At 37.7% G+C, this 22,500-nt stretch overlaps 1 protein-coding gene across 1 annotated transcript in view; it reads left to right on the forward strand.

Annotated features, from left to right (window-relative positions):
• Positions 1-22,500, forward strand: part of LOC121880311 (RNA exonuclease 1-like) — a gene marked incomplete in the record, with an annotated part of 136,744 nt that overhangs the window by 87,833 nt on the left and 26,411 nt on the right. Inside the window, 2 exon segments of the mRNA XM_042387471.1 lie at positions 5,440-5,634; positions 6,678-6,867. Coding sequence (XP_042243405.1) covers positions 5,440-5,634; positions 6,678-6,867 — 385 coding nt within the window.

Here is a 22,500-nt window from a genome sequence, read left to right on the forward strand (position 1 = left end):
AGTTGGTCAATCTGGGTGATCTTGGTGGTATGTTTTCGGTTGATTTTTATAGTTTTAAGTCCATTGTAACATTTTTATCCACATAAAATAACACATTTAGTAAAAAATATAACAAAAAAGAACTTACTAAAAAAAAAGTAAGTCCCACCACCGAGACGAGGTAACACTCCTACCACCGATCGTCTCGTGTGAAGCAAGCATATAAATTAAAGAAAATACTTGCAGTGTGTTTAATATGTTACAGTATATTATAAATAAATAAATAAACAAATAATTCGGTAAATCCATCAAGTAAATGGAAAAATTTTACTCGACACCGACATTAGTTCCAGTTACCGGTAAATAGCAGACGCTTAAGTGACGTCACTAGTATTTACACTACACCAGCGGGTAACATTTGATGACATTACTTGAAGTGAATTGGCCTTATTTTAAAAAACCAAGGATGGTTGGTAGAGGACTACTGAGTCAGTGGGTAAGTGTCACATTTGGGGTACTGGTCTTATACAGCGAATAGAGCTCAAAAACTACTTTTTAAATGGAAATTTGGGGGGCCGTCTTATGCACCCCGACGCCTTATAGGCCGAGATATACGGTAAGCGCTGTTCACCACTATTCAACACTGATTCCATTCCTTTCCCAAATGAAATAGTAACTTCTGGCGAAAACTTGTTGATATTCCGGCAATTGGGGTTGCAATTTCAAATTCTGTGTCATTACTAAGGATTAACGAAGTCTCTGGTGTACTCTAAGATTGAGAGAAAATGGAGGACTCAGGCATCCTCAAGCGAGAGAAAACAGACTCCTATGATGGGGGACACAAGCACACAACCATGCCACTCATACTGACAGCCTTGACACTCACTTACTTGACAAGTTTTAACAACCATTTGTTGTGTACGTTATCTAGTGAATTTAGTCAATATTGTACAGTACAAGTACACTGCAATACAGTGGTCCCTCAGTTAACAATGGACCTAAGTGCAAACCTGTACTGTACATGTGCTGAATGATTATGGTACTAAAATTGTTATGTCTTTTGCAAATATAGCTTGTTTATACAGGTATTCAAATAAATCACTATCTTACAAGAATCCCAGCAATGTAAGTTATATTCACCCAGGTCGTTTGGGTGGCAAATTTTGAGAAGAGCTTAGTCACTCTTAAGTAATGATGAATAAACACGCGGGCAGGCCTTCAGCGCCAACTGTGAAATTATATCGCCTCACCTCCTGCTCCCGCCCCCCTCCCCACACAAGGGAGCGTGGGGGGTTTTAGGCCTTAAGTTTTTCATATAATATCTCAGACTATAGGAGAATATAATTTGCATTGCTGAAACCCTTGCAAGACAGAGATTAATTTGAATATAAATGTCATATATTTTGATCAAGAGATAAAAATTGTAGTACATTAGTGTACATTTTATAATATAATGTTTTTCAACTGTATTTTTGGGTAGATTTACATAAATTTCTTCATTTATTTTCATCCATTTACATGCACACATCATACTAAAAGAAACGTAAAAGAAATATATGACCTTAGAGCAAAGCTGGAGTGCACATGTACTAATTTGATGACGGTACTAAAATTGTTGTCAAGTGCAAATTATAGCTTGTTTATATTTAAAATAGTCACCATCTTACAAGAATCCCAGCAATGTAAATTATATTCACCCAGGTCATTTCACTGGCTTTTTATAAGAGAGAAGCTTAGTCACTTAAGAATTGATAAATAAATACGCGTTAGACCTTGGGCCGGTGCCAACTGTCCAACGTACCACCTCACCTCCCTCTCCACTCCCCCTCACGCTCGCTTGCTCCCTCTCCCCCATCTGCTCGGCATTGCTGGAATCCTTGTAAGACAGTGAATAATTTTAATATAAACGTCATGTATTTTGCAGAAGAGATAAAAGTTAATCACCTGTATCACATTACAGTAGTGATTTAAGAGTAAGAGTGTATATGTACATATATAGTATTCCACATACACATAAGTATAAAGACAAAGTTTATGTGATGATCGGACAACGTCCTTTTTGGGTAACGTCACGTTTCTAAGAACGTATCTAGGACGTTAACCGGCGCATGACTGTAGTTTAGACTCGAGGACAACATCTCCAGCACCCAGAAACGTTCTGGGGAAGTGGGCTAGTGTGCGTCTGTGCAAGAGGTCTAGTTTAGACACTCAGAAACTTTTCCCAGTACAGTATTACCCCGCTTTACGCGGTTTCACTTTACGCGATTTCTCATATACGCGGTGCCTCGCCAGAACCAAACTTTCACTTTCCGCGGTTCATCTACCCATATACGCGTGAAGTATAATTTTTTTTTTTTTTTTAGCTCATAAAATTCATACACATTACCGGGCCAGAATATAATTTACATTGCTGGAATTCTTACAATTTGATGATCATTTTGAATATAAACATCATAGATTTTGCATTAGACATACAAATTTTAGATCTAATGTTTACTCTGAGTAAATATGTTATCTTTTGTGCAAAATATATGACATTTATATTCAAGATATTCCTGGTCTTACAAGGAATCCAGCAATGTCAATTATATTATCGTAACTTTAGTTTGAGGTATTATTTATTACTATACCTGGTTTTCCCCCCAAAATTTCTCAGAGAGGGAAGAGCCAGCGAGTGTAGTGTGAGAAGAGGGGGAGGGAGTTGAGTCCATTATTTGAATGGACATTAACTTGGCGACTGTATTTCTCTATTTCTCTTAAGTATTAATTGTGTGCATGTACCATCATAAAATTAAGATGTTATTTTTACTAGAACATAGGTATTGTGTTGGAAAAAAGTGGAGTTTGGGGGTCAGCTGGTCTCTATTTCATTTAATCCCATATGTTATGTTATTCACTTTACGCATTTCTCACTTTCCGCGGTACCCTGTGGGTTACATTAACCGCGTAAAGTGAGAGTTAACTAATATATATATATATATATATATATATATATATATATATATATATATATATATATATATATATATATATATATATATATATATATATATATATATATATATATATATATATATATATACATATATATATATACATATGATTGTACCCCACTGTAGCAGTCAATTGAACCCAGAAGTGCAGAGTAAGCCCGCGATTAGTGAATAACAGGCTATATGGATGAGCCAATGGGAACAGCTAAAGTTAGGATAATATAATTGACATTGCTGGATTCCTTGTAAGACCAGGAATATTTTGAATATAAATGTCATATATTTTTCACAAAAGATAACATATTTACTCAGAATAAACTTTACATCTAAAATTTGTATGTCTAATGCAAAATCTATGATGTTTATATTCAAAATGATCAGCAAATTGTAAGAATTCCAGCAATGTAAATTATATTCTGGCCGGATAATTTGTATGAATTTTATGAGCTAAAACAAATATCTTCAGTTAATAAAAAAAAAAAATATTCTTCGACACTATCTGTCAATCAAAGTACCCCACCTTGCCTTCCCCCCCTCTTCCAACCGCGTGGTCAGTCCCAACCCTCCCCCCACCCCCCACCAATCCTCCATTCAAGAGTTTTTAACATTTAGTATTAAATAATACCTCAGATTAAAGTTAGGATAATATAATTGACATTGCTGGATTCCTTGTAAGACCAGGAATATTTTGAATATAAATGTCATATATTTTGGACAAAAGATAACATAATTACCTTGAGAACAATTTTTATCTAAAAATTGTATGTTTAATGCAAAATATATGTTGTTTATATTCAAAATGATCACCAAATTATAAGAATTCCAGCAATGTAAATTATATTCTGACCGGGTAATTTGTATGAATTTTATGAGCTAAAACAAATATCTTCAGTTAATAAAAAAAAAAATAATTCTTCATGGGGTAACAGATGGTCGGTCGGTCGGTCCCTCCCTCCCCCCCACCCCCCACCAACCGTCCCAAGGAGATGTGTGGGATAACCACTAAATTTTAATAAATAATACCTCAAACTAAAGTTAGGATAATATAATTGACATTGCTGGATTCCTTGTAAGACCAGGAATATTTTGAATATAAATGTCATATATTTTGGACAAAAGATAACATAATTACCTAGAGAACAATTTTTATCTAAAAATTGTATGTTAAATGCAAAATATATGTTGTTTATATTCAAAATGATCACCAAATTATAAGAATTCCAGCAATGTAAATTATATTCTGGCTGGGTAATTTGTATGAATTTTATGAGCTAAAACAGGCAGTCAGGCAGGGTGGCGGGTGGGGGGTGGTGCGAATCTAAAAATAGCTCTGAGCCGGACACTCACTGCGTATATGATGAAAAATGCCACGTTAAGTGAAAGTTCAGCTTTGGCAAGGCACCGCGTATATGCGAAAACGCGTTAAGTGAAAGCGCGTTAAGCGGGGTAATACTGTATCTTATAAGAATTCCTGCAATGTTAATTGTATTCTCCCAGGTCATTTCACTGGCATTTTAAATTGAGAGAAGCTTAGTAGGACTGTTAAATAAACACACAGGAGACCTTCGGCTCAAACTGTCAAACATATCACATCACCCACCCCCCCATCGCTCCCTCCCTCCCTCCCTCCCTCCCAGCCAGGGTTTTAGGCCTACAGTTTTTATCTTATATGATATCTCAAACTAAAGTTAGGAGAATATAATTTGCATTGCTGGAATCCTTGCAAGACAGCAAATAATTTGAATATAAATGTCATATATTTTGCACAAGAGATAAAAATTAATCACCTGTATCACATTACAGTAGTGATTTAAGAGTAAGAGTGTATGTGTACGTATATATTGTGTATATATAGTGATTTAAGGGCGATTTAGGGGAATTTTAGGAGGGTTTCTGACTTTGTGCATTTTTGTCTTTACTTTAATGTGAGCTGGAACCAATTACCCAGTATCCCATTGAAACAATGGTTTCGGTTAACGAACGACCATCTGCAATGAATTGAGTTCGTTAATTGAGGCGCCATGTATTGATATTGAAATAGCCTGGTGTTCCCGAGTCTAGTGTTCATTGGTGCTTTAGTTAGTAAGAAAATGAACTCGTTAGTCAAGTTTAGTCACTTTTATTGGCCTCCAGAACCTAACCCTATTTTCCCCATTGATTACTTGTAATTATGTATCGTGATTTAGTATACAGTATAGCGAACATCCTTGAACCCTATCTCGCGATATATCCCGATCCTACTGGACAAAATGTTCCTCCATAGTTATCCTTTTCTTACAGAGTGTGAGAGAAAATCTGTATTTCTTCTCTTTCTTTCATGGTAAACCTTTGGTGTCTAAACCAAAGGCCCTTATCTCTATTGTCAAGCCACTTTGTTTTGGGATTTCCCATAAAATTGGATTTCTGAGTCAATCCCTCATTTACTTTAACTTTTAACTAACATGTGGATTTCTTTTGCCCTTATCAGTTGGTTTACCACAAACTAGTGAAGCCACGCAATAGGATCATCAATTACTTGACTCAGTACTCAGGCATAACTCAACAGATGTTAGCCAATGTCACCACAACTTTACAAGATGTTCAGCAAGACTTAAAGAAACTCTTGCCACCTGATGCCATTCTAGTGGGTCACTCCTTGAATGGAGATCTCAGAGCTATTAAGGTTAGTGCCAGTGTAGCTGTAATTTACGAGTTACTTGCATTTTAAATTATCTCCACAGTAATGCCTTTATTCATGTGTTGGTGCTCTCCCAGAAACAAGGTGTTAGACTAACTGATGTAAATCAATACTGTATGTATTAATATTATGAGTGGGAGATGAGACCAGTTAGATCAAGAGATGCAAATGTTTTAATGTAGAAGGGAGGAGAGCTAGGGATAAGCCAAGAATGACCTGCGAGAGATAAGAAACTGATAAGAGAAGCTGCTAGAGACCATGCAACCTGGAGAGCTGTCATCAGGATATGACAGCCAACCCACATAAGTGTGGAAAATGGCCTTAAAATGGTTATGATAATGATTTTTGGCTTTTATAATGTCAGAAGACAAGTACAGCATGCCCTTAAAATTCGCGGAGGTTAGATTCTGAAAATGGCGGGGAATAGCCAAATCCAAAAATAACATTGCTGACCGAGGTGGGGGGGGGGGTACATTTTTAATCGTGTGCAAAGAAATGTAAATTCCCTTTTTGTGTTTGCCCTCAGGACAATTATTTCTTTTACCTGTATTGTATATATGGTTGTGTGTAGATATGCGCACACACACACACACACACATACACATACACATACACATACACACACACACACACAATACAGGTAAAAGAAATAACTGTCTCTAGAACGAATGGCTCCCTTTCCCGGCCACGAAAATGCCAGCAACTTTAAAACTACCCTGAGACATTCTTGGGTACATCCAGGGTGTCATCCGCGAATAAACATGGTCCGCGAATTGTCAGGACATGCTGTAGTTCATTATTGTCTAAGTTTATTGTGTTGTGGGTATTTCAGGAGTCCAGCAGTTGGGGACAGGTATTGACTAAATGAACCAAATGCATGAGAAAATTCTGCCAGTGATTAACTTGAAGTGTGGTGAGAGACCTACCTGCTGTGGATACAATTTTTCTTCAAATACCTTAATTTATTCTTATCAAATTTTTTTAAATATGCTGTGAGTGTGAATATGAGAATTATATCTAATTTACAGATGATGCATCCATATGTGATAGATTCCTCTCTGGCATACAACTTGACATATATACGGAAGAAACGATCGTCTTTAAAAGTATTATCAAAACTATTTCTGGGAGAAGTCATCCAGGATAGCACGTGTGGTCATGACCCAACAGAGGACGCTGGAGCTTCGCTTAAGCTCATCCAGCTAAAATTAAAACATGGTAAATATTAAATTTCACCTTTATTTCAGTTAACCTTCTTATTTTGAAATCCATCCTTTCATGATTTATTAAAAAAAATACTTGAACATGCAAGCTCTCCCATTGGCATTTCATTAAATACAGTAAACCCCCTCTAATGCGGACTACAGTAATATTTCCATTAACTGGAATCCCTCAAACCTGGAACTTTCCAATAGCCAGAATTGAAATTTACTTGGGAGTTTTTCTGAAAAATTCTGGGTTTGGGAGCAAAATCCAAGGTTGAAAATCAGGAACATTTTCTGAAAAAAAAACTGTCCAAATGTTTATTTCTGAGTCTGGGAGCAAATTTCGATTATGAGATACTGCACAATTACTGGAAGATGTAAGAAAATGGTGATAAAATCACTCCAAACCTTTCTGCCCAGGGCCTGGGACAAGGGTTCCCGGCATTTTGAAATATTGCATCGTGTACAGCCACATCCTCACTTGGTTGGTGCATGGGTGGGAAGACCAACTGCTGGGTAATGCTGGATTTTTCTGCTCGTGGTCTATTTATAATTACTGTGCAAATATAAATATTTCTTTACATTTACATACAATACTAAAAATGTATAATAATAAGGTAATAAATCAATATAATTCTTAGCTGAGCTAACGAAGCAAAGGGCGAGGTGACATGCCAAGACACTTACACAGCACACATTAACAGCACTACTAAACCATTGTCTTATAACATTTTACTTTGTAATTTCTATATTAAAATTAATTGATACATGATGGCTCAACAGGGCTACTTTTGCACTTAGACAACTAATCAATGAATAAACCAGGGCATATGGAGACTCATTATACACTAGTGATGAAATGAAGCTTCGCATTTTCAACCACAACAGTTGAGCAACTGCATAAATTATCACAACCTTTACCCACATGTAGTGATATTCCCGTTAGCCGGAACAATTGGTGCAGAGCACTTCCGGGGATGAGAGATTTCTGGGTAACTAGATAACTTTTCAAACCTGGAAAAATTCCTTATCCCCGGAATCGTTTCCGGTCACTGGGAAAAGTTTCCGAGTGTCTAAACTAGACATCTTGCACAGACGGACACTAGCCCACATCCCCAGAACATTTCTGGGTGCTGGGGATGTTTTCCTTGAGTTTAAACTACCACAGTCTGTAAATGCAGTTCTAATGTAGTTAGAACCTTCATTTCTTTACTATAATAATCCGGAATAGTTTATCTAAAAGTTTGTTTAAATAAATAGAATAAAAACTAAAAAATCTGTAGGATATGGGCATGAATGAAGCTGTGAGTTACAGCAAAGACTTATTTTACACTCCCATGGAGCTGTGCGGAATTAGTGGGTCTCATGTAACTTACATGACCTGACCCAATGTCAGGTGGAGGTAGGGTGGGGAATTAGTGGTCTCATATTACTGACCTTCTGATGGGATGTCAGGTCACCCTTTCTTGGGTGGAGGATTAGTGGGTCTCATGACCTGAAGACATCTTGAATAAACACAAAATCTAAAGTATTTTTAGGGAGATTGTGATAAGTATAAGTATAAATGAGCAAAGTTGTATCCCTTCAACATTACATTATATAAAATTTTAAAAATGGAGTGAGAAAGCAGAAAGGTGTGGGTGATTAGAGAGATGGTGTGGAAATGAGTGTTGTTAAGTGCTCCTCAACAGCTGATATTTAACTCGCTACCACGCAGTCACACACACGTAGAATTATCACACAATAAGACCCTCACTCTTCATGCTTGCTGTCTTAATTCCATTGTTGAGTTTATTTTAAGGATTTGTAGGAATATTGCCAACGCAGACCTTAAGCTAAAAGGCTTGTCCGCCCTTGTGTGTGTGTGTGAATAGTTTTGGGGGGGTGAGGATCGCACGGTCAAGTCCCCTCCTTCCCCCCAACTTACTCACTCAAACATGGCTAATTGTGATAGGGAGATGAGTTTGATACCATAACGATCCTTAATAAATTCTCTATGAGACGTTTTTAGTTATATATCCTATATGATATGGACGTGAATAGAGCTGTGTTACAATTTGTAGGAGCTGTAGTATTTATGCAAACACCACTGTACAATATTGTTCATACTGTAAACTTAATAATGTATACTACTGTATATATTGTACTCACCAGCAGATCCTGTCACCTTTAGCTTAAAGTAGGCAGACACTTTACTCAATTGACTGTAATACGTAACTTGTGATTGAGGTCGGGTGGGAGATTATTGGGTCATGTTACTAACCTGACCTGATGCAATGTCAGGTCACCCATTGGTGGATGAAGAATTAGTGGGTATTATGACCTGAAGATGTCTTGAATGACATTATTTTTTACCTATGATTTATATACATAGTACTATACTCTTTTGTATATGAAGGGTACAGGCATTAATAAGCACAGATTATTACAGTAATGTATCTGTACTAATTAATAAAAACAAATAAACATTATTGTATCATGAATGAGGCAGTACAGTACTGTAGTTGGTGACCCTTCCCCTCTCCCTTCCTCACAGCATTCTATGAGACGTTTCCATTGTGATATACTTAAATGAGAAGTTGAAGGTGGTTTTAGGCTTAAAGTTTTTCTTTTATAAAATGTCACAGATTTGACTTACCAGAATATAACTTGCATTGCTGGAATCCTTGCAAGATAGCGATTAATTTGACTTTAGACATCTCACAGTTTGCACAAAAGAAATTTTGTTTAGTCCTCTAGCTTAGTATTGTATGTTTGAGTACAGAGTGAGTACAGTAATGTGTTGCTCAAAATTATGGCCCAGTGGTCAGGATATTATGGCATTGAATGTTACAGAGTATTTCAAATGAATTCTTTGTTTAGTTCTGTACAGAAACTGGCCTTGGGGGAGGGATGGAGACTGCTCACCCCCCAAAAAGGTTCATCTGCCTCTATCATTGTTACAGGACAAAAGATTGTATATTTGTTATTTATTAATTAGTAAAGATATGTTACTGTAATAATTTGAGCTTATTAATACCAGTACCCTTCATGTACAGTAAAATGCTTATCTTTACCTTATTATTTGGATTGTCATTTAACCCGTAAAAGGTCACATTATTATACTTACAGTAAGTCCCCATTAACCCTTAAGCCCCGGGTTAGGGTGTTGCTGGCAGTACCCTCCACGCCGGGAAAAATCAAGAAAAAAATAAATAAATAAAAATAAATAAAAAATAAAAAAATGGCTGGAAAATAGGCGGACGTTCTGGAATGTCACCCGGGGCCTAAGGGTTAAACGACAGGATTAGGTTCCACTAAAACGCTTTCGTTAGGTGGATTACGTTAATTGAAACCATTTTTCCCATATAAATTAATATAATAAAGGGGATGTGTTCCTGTACTAAGCTCTGTGACTAAATAATTGCAACACATCAAAATATTGAAGATAAAAATAATAAAACATAAAGGTACATAAACAGAGTTATCAATTGTTGTTTGTAGGAATATTAATTCATTCACTCTAGTAATGATACAATGTTTTTTATTATGTTGTCGTAGTAAAATGTATGATTTATATAATTTGTTTATCACTGAGACTGTCACCATTTTCAAATTAGACTACATACAAGATATGTATTTCTCCCGTATGTCCACCTGGCTATGCCTGGCAACGGGAGTGGGTAAGGGGATTGAATGACCCCTAGTTCAGTGTCGTCTGCCGTTGTAACTCTCCTCACTCCTCCTCAGCAAGTTTGCGGAACACAGCCTCACTATCACCAACACCAACACCTTGTTTAGGCTGGCCGACAAACTCGTGGGATCTTGGCAGCACCCACAATCCAAGCATTAGCATCTCATTGACTATATCATTGTCAGAGAAAGAGATCACTGAGATGTCTTCCTCACCCAAGTCATGTGTGGCTCAGAACCACTGTGACACAGACCTCGCTGATGGTTCACTAGTCTCGCTGGTATTGTCTAGTGCTAAATTCACTGGCTTATACTGGCTTAAACACTGTTTATCATTGTTCAACACTGATCCTGGTGAGGAGGAGGGGTTGAGGGAAGGGCCATGGGTAATGGGTCAACAAAGGCTAGGGCAACTGCTGCAACAGGAGCAGTGCCTGAGAGGTCTTGAACCTCTGGTGGTCAAGGATGTAAACATCGGCTTTAACTGACTGGCAGAGCAACCCTCAGTCTCAAACCAAAGCTGATACCTTCCACAAGAAGAAAGCAGTGGCCCAGCACGAAATTCACGATCTAAAAAAACAAATGGTGGAAAAATGAAGCATATGAATCGGAAAAAATTGCAGATCAACACAAATTTGTCATTTCCACTAAAACATTGTATGGGCCAGTTACTCATGGAGCTGCCCCTCTCCGCTCATCCAATGGTAACTCCCTAATTAAAGAATTTCGTGCTGGACATTCACTTCTCAACCAAAACAACGATGTGAATATCCTGACTACCTAGTAGGTCCCTCAGCACCTTGAGCTGACCCACCTCAGCTATCCTCCATCCATGGATGAGGTAACTACTGCCATCAAGCAGATGAAAAATAATAGAGCCACAGGGCCTGATGGAATCCCAGCATAGCTTATAAAGCAAGAGGACTTCTTGCTTTATAAGCCTATGGTGACAGTCTCAGTGATAAACAAATTATATAAATCATACATTTTACTACGACAACATAATAAAAAACATTGTATCATTACTAGAGTGAATGAATTAATATTCCTACAAACAACAATTGACAACTCTGTTTATGTACCTTTATGTTTTATTATTTTTATCTTCAATATTTTGATGTGTTGCAATTATTTAGTCACAGAGCTTAGTACAGGAACACATCCCCTTTATTATATTAATTTATATGGGAAAAATTGTTTCAATTAACGTAACAATTAATCAGCTGGTCTCTGGAATACGTAAACAAACAAGATGGCCAAAGCTGAATGTGACTTGTTAAATAGCTGCTGGTCTTTCTTTATCTCATAGATTAGTCAATTTTATGTATTATTTATCATATCACCACTTAACAGCTTACTAGCCATTTGGGCACTTGGTTCTTTAGTTTTTGCTTTAACATAAAAACATAAGAATAGAGGAAACTGCACCGGGCCTATTGGCCCATACTGGGCAGTCCCATTTACACCCAACCCCTATTGCTCATTTATCCACCCAACCTATGTTTGAAGCTATCCAGTGTATTCGAATTAACTTTTTCCATTCATCCACTACTCTATTTCCAAACCAATGTTTACCTATTTCGCTCCTAAATCTAAATTTGTCTAATTTAAAACCATTGTTACGAGTTCGCTCCTGGTTGGATGGTTTGAGTACCTTTGTAATGTCCCCCTTGTTTAGCCCTGACTTCTGTTTATCCACCTCTATCAAGTCAACCCTCACTCTATGTCTCTCGAGGGAGTGCAAATTTAGATGCTTTAACCTGTCTCTGTACTCAAGGTTCCTAATGCCTGGGATTAGTCTTGTCATTCTCCACTGAATTCTTTCTTGGGATTCTACATCCTTTCTGTAATACGGTGACCAGAATTGAACTGTGTAATCCAAGTGAGGTCTCACAAGCGCAAGATCTAGTTTTAGGATGACCTCTCTAGTCTTGTAACTAACGCGCCTTTGTATGAACCCAAGTACTTTATTAGCCTTGTTACGAGCAAATACACATTATTTACTTGGCTTAAGGTTCCTACTTCTCATTGCTCCTAAATTTTTCTCACATTCAGATTTCTCTATAACATTGTTGTTCATCTGATACAGTGGGGTATGCTATAACGAACGGATCCTACTACGAATATTCCTATAACGAACGGTTTTACCTATAAAATTGAGAATGCTATAACGAACGCAACTCCTACAACGAACGCGGATGAATACGGGACTATTTCGCCTGGCGCATGAATATTGTTGTACCGCGACCCACAACAAGAGCGTCAGGCGCCATCTTTGTCTCATTGTGTAGCCAGTGCACCACTGTTATTGTTGAAATTTCGTCTTTTGATGTGGAAATTCGCGTTATTTGTATAACTATTTTGTTATACAAGTATACAATTGTAACAATGAGTCGTCCAAAGCGAGTGAGAAAGCTAATAACCCTTGAAACTAAGAAAGAAATTGTAAAGAAACGTGAGAATGGAAGAAGCATTGCGAAACTTAGTGATGAATATGGGATGGCTAAATCGACTATATGTACGATTTTGAAGAATAAAGAGGAGTTAAAAACTGTGCAAGTGGCTAAGGGAATCTTTAGACTTAGCAAAGCAAAGTGTAATGTGATTGAAGAGATGGAAAATTTACTCTTAGTGTGGATAAAGGAGAAAGAAATGGCAGGTGGTAACATTAGTGAAGCTATAATTTGTGAGAAGGCTAAACAATTGTTTGAGGACCTTAAAGCCAAGACTCCCAGTGGAAGTGATAGTGATGTGCCAGTGTTTAGGGGTACCTGCATGCTGAATAACACTAAGGTAAGATAAAGTACCGTATTTTTTACATTTTCCACAGAATTTTTTCAGTGTTAAGTGGTTGTATTTGGGGGCCTGGAACGGATTAATCCTATAACGAACGAATGCTATAACGAACGAGGTTCTGGAACCAATTACGTTCGTTATAGCATACCCCACTGTACCTGGTTTCTCTGTTTATATCTCCTAGACTAAGTACTTTACATTTGTCCACATTGAATTTCATCTGCCATTTTTCAGACCATTCAAAAAAAAATTTCTAGATCTTCCTCTAGTTTTGCGGAGTCCTCGTCAGATTTAATTACACACTTTATTTTAGTGTCATCAGCAAATTTACTTATGTTGCTATTTATGCCGGTATCTATGTCGTTTATGTATATAATAAATAATAATGGTCCAAGTACTGAGCCTTGGGGTACTCCACTTGTGACGTTGCTCCAATCGGATTTAGTGCCGTTAATGCTCACTCGCTGTTTCCTTTCCTGTAACCATGCACTAATCAATTTTAGAATATCTCCTCCAGTGCCATGAGCCTCCACTTTTCTTATTAGTCTTTTGTGGGGGACTCTGTCAAAGTCTTTGCTAAAGTCAAGATATACCGCATCATAGTTGTGCCCCTCGTCCACTGATTCGAAAACAGCTGAAAAGAATGTTAATAGATTAGTTAGACATGAATGCCCATTTGTGAAGCCATGTTTGGAATCATTGATCAACTTGTGCTTCTCCAGGAGATTTCGAATAGAGTTTGTAATTATTGCTTCCAGTAATTTGCCTACGCTGTTAAAAAAAACTTGTAAAATTACAGTAAATTCTCTGGTTATATTGTTGTCAAACATTTTCCATATAATTTACAGAGATTCTGTATATATTTTTACATAAAATATCTGTTGATTTAACAGATTGTTTGTAAAATTTACAGATATTCTGTATATATTTTTACATAAAATATCTGTTGATTTAACAGAATGTTTGTCAAATATACAGAGATTATGTATATATTTTGACATAAAATATCTGTTGAATTTAATAATAATTCCTGGTAAACTAATATACCATGTTATATCTGAAAATTACAACTTCAGAAAGTTTGGATATTCCAAACTGTCCAGCACTATTTTGAATATTAAGATGTTTCTGTTGAAAAAGAAATTATATTTTTCAAAGTGTTTTTCACCACTTACTAATGCAATTTGTAGCCAAAAAAAAAAATAATAATTACAATATACACACCATAAAATCTTCAAAAAATATCTTGGAATATTTGTTTCTACACCATCAATTATTTCTTGTTTCCTGGTTCCTCTGTAAGTATATTATTGGATTGTGAGTTCTAAACATGAATTGCTTTCATATATAGGCCATAACTTTCTTGAAAGAAGTTTGGCCTACTTTTAAACAAATGTTAGAGTATAACAAAATATATAGGAGCAGAAAATGTAGAGGTGTTGAAAAGACTTTATTGAGTACAATGCCCTTAACAATAATAGAGAAAATAAAATTATGTACTAGGAACTTATATATTTATGCATATATTGCAGAGAAAATAAATGTAATAGGAACTTATAATTTGTAAGCATACAGTACATTGCATTGAAAACTCTGTTTATAAATGAAATTATTATGGCTCACTATTATAAAATAACTCTAGAAAAATTACTCTTTGGATGATTCTTCCAATTAAATCTTAAGAGAATGAAGCACCCTCCAAAAATCACAGAAATTGTTTGCCTTTCTATGGATAATTCTTCTAAGTTTTATATATACTACAGTTGTGTTCTGACCTCACTAGAGGAAAGGTCACAGCTGCTTAGCTCCCGGGGATAATTGTCAATAATAGCATTCACTGAAACATGGATAAACCAAGACTCACATGAGTTACCTGTCGAATACCAAATTGCAGGTTACAAATTATTCCATACAGATAGGCAGATTAAGAAAGGAGGTGGAGTAGCAATCTCTGTCAGGGATAATCTGAAGGGTGAAATAAATAAGGAAATAAAAACTGAGCGGAATACAGAAACAATTTGGATAGAATTAATCGACGGTAGGGAAAAATTAATCACAGGAGTGATATATAGACCTCCCAATCTTGATAGAGTTAATGAGCGACTTATTTGGGATGAAATGCGCAGGGCTTCCATGCATAGCAAAGTCTGTATAGTAGGAGACTTTAACTTTAGCCAATTAGATTGGATTGACCTTACGGGTAACTCAGAATCAGAGGATTTTCTTGAAACAATCCAGGACTGTTTCCTAAGTCAACATATAACCAAACCCACCCGGGGTAATAATATACTCGATTTAGTTCTGTCGAACAGAGAAAACCTCATTAGTAATGTTGAGGTAGGGAACGAACTTGTAAACAGCGATCACAAAGAAATTAGATTCCAGTTAGATTTTCATGGCAGCTGTAAGGAAAATTCCACGAAAGTCCCAGATTTCAAAAGGGTATGCTTTGATAGTTTGAAGAGGCAGTTGAGAGAAGGGGTATCATGCTTGAGGGTGAACTACATGACCTCAAATGATGTGAACTACAATGTACCCACAGCGGGCAACCTCTAGGCAAATTTAGATTTAGGCGCAAAATAGGTGAACATTTGTTTGGAAATAGAGTAATGGATGAGTGGAACAAGTTACCAAATATCATCATTAACTCGAATACCTGTACGCTGGATAGCTTCACACATAAGTTGCATGCTTATATGAGCAACAGGGGTTGGGTGTAAATGGGACTGCCCAGTATAGGCCAATAGTCCCGCTGCAGTTTCCTCCATTCTTATGTAAGTTAATCTTAAAATAATAAAGCACATTCCAAAGATCATTTAAATAATTAGTTTATTCTACACAAGTTTTATATGAGTATGAATTGGATGTGGAATGTAGAAGCACCAAGAACTTAAAACATGTAAACATACACTTTATGTGGAAACTATGGAGCTGAAAATATAATTCCAATCTGTAGCCAAGATTTATGTAGTATACAGTAGTACCCCGATTTACGTGGTCAATTGAACCCACAGGGTACCGCAGAAAGTGAAATCCGCGTAAATGGAACAACAGAACATATGGGATTAATTCCAATAGAGACTGGCCCGACCCCCAAACTCCACTTTTTGACGACACACAACTATGTTGTAGTAAAAATTTTATCTTAACTTTATGATGGTGTGCACAAACAAGTAATATAGAAGAGGTTAGGTTAGGAAAAATAAAGGTTAAGTTAGGAAAAATAAAGGTGAGGTTAGGAAAACTAAAAGTTAGGTGTAACACTTACGTTAGTAGAAGAGATGGGTCGGCATACGGGGCCTGGAGGGATGAAACTGCCGCGGCTAGGTCAAGCGTCGCCTTTCCTCCCTCCCTCCCTCCCTCCCTCCCCGGGTGGACACGTCATATTACTTTAAACCAATTACAGCTAGCAGCAGAGGGGGGTAGGGATGCATGGCCAATCACAGTCCGATACGTCATATGATATCAGTGATAACACAACAGAGACTTGCACTGCGCAACCTTACCGCGCGGCTTGCCCAGGCGGAGGAGGCGGGAGCAGGCGGGTGGGGCGAATCTAAAAATAGCGTCGAGCCGGACACTCTGCGCGTATATGGGTAGATGAACCGCGGAAAGTGAAAGTTCGGCTCTGGCGAGGCACCGCGTATATGAGAAATCGCGTAAAGTGAAACCGTGTAAAGCGGGGTAATACTGTATATAAAAATAATTCCATTATATAGCTGAGATTTATATAGTATATATAAAAAAACAATAACATTCTACTGTATAGCTGAGATTGATATAGTAAATATAAAAATAACATAACATAACTTGATTATCATTCTGATGTTCACCATGAAAAAAGTTACTTATTGACCTTGTTAGTCAGTAGCCCCAAAAGTTTTATAATGATATTAATGACATATACATGTACAATCCTATAAAGCTGAAAATATCATTGCATACAAAACTAATTTTAGAGCTTAGAATTCAATTATACATTCTTACAAATTATATTAGTAATGTTTCAATAGACTGGAAGAGTCTGATAAGAGAGAGAAAAAGAAAATGGAAGAGCACTTATTGTTTGTAAACAATTCAGGCTCCTCAACCAAGTACTTAAATTATGGTGGTGTTAGTTCATAAAAAAAAGCTCACTGTTTTCCAATATTTCGATTCACTGGTAACTCCGCCATTCTACATCAGCAATACTGTTTATGAATGACAGAACTTTTGGATGCACTTGTGTATATCTCTTGCCCTTCAGCTTCACCTCAATCTTGCTCCCTCTATCCGAGTTGATTCCAACAAAACACCTGCAATAGTATGCTACTTTAGTACACTGTTATTATAGTATATCAACAGGTATGGATACACTAGTTTCTCAGTATTGATTAGACGTCCTTAATTTTACTTTGACTTTTATCCTCTTCACCACTGATCGGCTCGTCAGCCTCTTGGGCGACTTAGTGGAAGTGCCCATCCTACATGCTAGGTTATAGGAAAATATCATAGTCTATTATATTGTGTACAAACCCCCATTAATCCCCCCATATAAAGCTGTAACACGCATTTGTGTTTTATATACTACACTTGCACTGAGCCTGTGTTAATATGTAATATTATCTTCTCACCCTCGAGTCACGCTACCTACTTCATTCACTATACAACTCTAGATGTGTAGTCAGGAATTACCTTTGAATAAACTCCATTGTTGCTGCAGTTTCAATAGGATATTTGATGTTCAATATGTAATATGCAACAGACAGCATAGCTAAACCAGAATCAAAGGTGCTGACGTGGTCGTTGACAATTATCCCGTCAATGGCAAGCATAAATGTGTTTCCACACAACCTGGATTCCCCTGTAAATATACACCACAAAGTTAGAAACTATGATCAATATATATATATATATATATATATATATATATATATATATATATATATATATATATATATATATATATATATATATATATATATATATATATATATATATATATATATATATATATATACACATACAGTTTTACCCCGCTTAACGCGCTTTCACTTAACGCGTTTTATCATATACGCGGTGCCTTGCCAAAGCTGAACTTTCACTTAACGCGGGTTTTTCCACAGCTACGCGGTGAGTGTCCGGCTCGGATGCTATTTTTAGATTTTGACCACGCGCCACCCACCCGCCCGCCTGCCTGCCTGCCTGCCTCCTCCTCCCTCCGCTTGGGTAAGCGGCGCGGTAAGGTTGCGCAGTGTGTGTCTTTGTTGCGTTATCACTGACGTCATATGACGTCTCGGACTGTGATTGGCCATGCAGCCCTACCCCCCTCTGCTGCTAGCTGTAATTGGCTTAAAGTATTATGACGTGACTACCCCGGGGAGGGAGGGAGGGAGGAGAGACGACGCTTGACCTAGCCGCGGCAGTTTCATCCCTCAAGGCCACGCCGGGTTAACGCGCATCCATTGTTCCGTAAAATGGCTTCCGCCGGACCACCACCCCCAGAGAGAAACCTTTCCTTACCTGGACCCAGCGGCACTAAACCAAAGAAGACACGACGTTCATTAAGCTACGAGCTGAAGTACCAAATTGTTCAAGATTTGGAGAAAGGAAGACGCCAAGTTGATCTCGCGCGCCAGCATGGCGTCAACGAATCTACGATTCGTACAATAAAGAAGGATGCAGCCAAGATAAAGGAGCACATGAAGATCACAAAGTCTGCAGGTGCTTCATCTATCAGGTATTGCCAGAACAGGGTGCTGGCAAAAGTGGAAACTTTGCTGGTGAGTTATTTGGTGCGTCAGGCGCGACGCAACATGGCGGTGGACACGCGCTCAGTGCAGGAGTACGCACGTGAGCTATACGCAGCAGTGACACGTAAACTGGGAATTGCAGAGCCCAAACCCTTCAATGCTTCCCATGGTTGGCTGCATAGGTTTAAGAGGAGGAACAAGGTCACCAACATCAGCATTGTTGGTGAGGAAGCGAGTGCTGACCGTGCGGCGGCTAGAGATTTTCCTCCGTTTTTACGTGAGATTATGGAGGAAGGACAGTACAGTGACGACCAGGTGTTTAACATGGACGAATCTGGTCTTTTCTGGAAAAAGTTACCTTCCAAGACCTTCGTTGTCCAGTCTGCGAGCAAGGTAAGGGGCCGGAAGATGCAGAAGGAACGCATCACCGTCCTGTTTACCACCAATGCCTCCGGTACCTGTAAACCAAAGTTATCGGTGATTCACAAAGCCCGCAAGCCGCACGCCTACAAGAATATGGACATGAACAAGCTTAATGTCCACTGGCTAACCGCACGTAAGGCGTGGATGTCCTCTTCTCTGTCCCTCTTCTGGTTTGACAACTGTTTTGTTCCTGACGTGCAGAAATTCTGCGAGCAACAGAATGTTCCTTTCAATATTTTGTTGCTCCTTGACAACGCACCTGGACACTCGCCCCTACTTATGGATCGTCACCCCAACGTAAAAGTGGTCTTCCTTCCTCCCAACACTATGTCATTAATCCAGCCCATGGACCAGGAGTTGATCTGCAATGTTAAAGCTGCATACTCGGCAAAGAAATTCAAGCTCCTGAACGACTCTACCAACACCAAGGATGAGTTGCGTAAGCTGGGTGACACCGACAGCGAGAGTAAAAGCGACGAGGACAAGGAACAAGAGGCGGCGACTCAAGAACTTCTCGTCAAACAATTTTGGAAGAAGTTTAACGTCAAACAAGCTGTAGACTTCTTGGTGGAGGCATGGAATCTGCTGTCTATTGCTACGATTCGTCACGCATGGAGACATGTGTTGCATGGCATACCAGGTGAGAGGAGGAGTGAACCTGTGACTGGTCAGGTTCAGACTGTTGCAGTAGCAGTGGACCTTGCCAGAGAAGCTGCGCTCAGTATTACAGCTGAAGGCTTCTCCGAGACCACCAACGAAGACATCATGGAGGTGATCAGAGATCCTGAAGTGACTGCCGACGAGATGTTGGAAGAAGAACCCGCCAGTGAAGAGGAGGAAGAAGGTGCGTCATTCTCCGAAGAACCTAGTTTAAGTCATAGTGATATTAAGTGTGTCATAGAGTTAACAGAAAAAATTAAGTCCATCGTTTCCCGCGACACTGACGATGAACGCCATGACGTCTTCCATACCCGACTGGTGCAGGCTATGGAGCCGTACATCACGGTGTATCATGACAACATCAAAGCCAGCCGTCAGCAAAGCATAACCGAGTTCTTCGCCCGCAACCCACCACAGCCAGCCCAAGCCAGTGATAGTGATAGTGAAGTTGATTTTGAGGGATTTGTCAGGGAAGCCATAACAACTGTAAGTGACAGTGATATTGATTCACCTAGTAATGGTGATTCACCTAGTAATGGTGATTCACCTGAGGGGCAGTAATCTGCCCTCTGCCTCGGAACCAGCCTCCATCCCCGTATGCCGACCCATCTCTTCTACTACCGTGAGTGTTCCTCAAAAATTTTCGTTTTTTAACCTATTCTTTATTTTTCCTATGTTAACCTTTATCTTTCCTAACCTAACCTCTTCTATATTACTTGTTTTTCATGCCACCATAAAGTTAAGATAGAATTTTTACTACAACATAGTTATTTGTCGTCAAAAAGTGGAGTTTGGGGGTCGGGCTGGGTTCTATTGGAATTAATCCCATATGTTCTGTTATTCACTTAACGCGGTTTTCACTTAACGCGGGACCCTCTGGGTTCAAACCGCGTTGACTGTGTGTGTGTATATATATATATATATATATATATATATATATATATATATATATATATATATATATATATATATATATATATATATATATATATATATATATATATATATATATATATATATATACAGTATTACAGTATTACCCCGCTTTACACGGTTTCACTTTCCGCGATTTCTCATTTACGCGGTACCTTGCCAGAACCAGACTTTCACTTTCCGCGGTGCATCTACTCATATACGAGGTGAAGTATAATTTATTTTTATTTTTTTATTTAGCTCATAAAATTCATACAAAGTACCCAGACAGAATATAATTTACAATGCTGGAATTCTTACAATATGATGATCATTTTGAATATAAACATCATGGATTTTGCATTAGACATACAAATTTTAGATCTTATGTAATAATTTGGTTTACACAAAGCAAATATTTTATCCTTTGTGCAGAATATATGAAGTTTACATTCAAAATATTCCCTGACCTGCAAGGAATCCAGAAATGTCAATTATATTATCCTAACTTTAGTCTGAGTTATTATTTATTACTAAAAATACAAATATACTATTTTCTCCCAATCGCTTCTCTGGTAGGGAGGGAGGGACCGACCCAGCTAGGGCGGAGTATTTTGATTGACAGATAGTGTCCTTGAAGAATATTTCTTTGTTTTTTACTGAAGATATAAGTTTAGCTCATAAAATTCATACAAATTACCCGGCCAAAATATAATTTCCATTGCTGGAATTCTTACAATATGATGATCATTTTGAATATAAACATCATTGATTTTGCATTAGACATACAAATTTTAGATCTAAAGTAATAATTTGGTTTACACAAAGCAAATATTTTATCTTTTGTGCAAAATATATGAAGTTTACATTCAAAATATTCCCTGACCTGCAAGGAATCCAGAAATGTCAATAATATTATCCTAACTTTAGTCTGAGGTATTATTTATTACTAAACTTTAAAATCTAGAGTTTTCACCCAAACATTAATCAGAGAGGTAGGAGCTAGTGAGCTGGGAAGAGGGGGGAGGGGGGGGGGATTTGAGTCCATTTTTTGAATGGACATTAACCTGGCTGTATTAAAATTTAGATGTTATTTTACTACAACATAGGTATTGTGTTAGGAGAAAAAGTGGAGTTTGAAATTCAGACCAGTCTCTATTAGGTATCCATATGTTCTGTTGTTCCTTAGCGGTTTCACTTTCCTCGGTACCCTGTGGGTTCAATTGACATAAATGGTTACTACTGCATATATACTGTATATATATATACTATATATATATATATATATATATATATATATATATATATATATATATATATATATATATATATATATATAAATCCGAGGTGGTTGGTTGCTTGAGGCGTTAGCTTGAAACCATTGTTTCAATGGGTTTTTGGGTAGTGGTTTCCAGCTCACGAAAATTTCCCTAAATTCAACAAAAATGGTG

Source organism: Homarus americanus, unplaced genomic scaffold (assembly GCF_018991925.1).
Source record: "Homarus americanus isolate GMGI-L3 unplaced genomic scaffold, GMGI_Hamer_2.0 scaffold20930, whole genome shotgun sequence".
NCBI lineage: Eukaryota > Metazoa > Arthropoda > Malacostraca > Decapoda > Nephropidae > Homarus > Homarus americanus.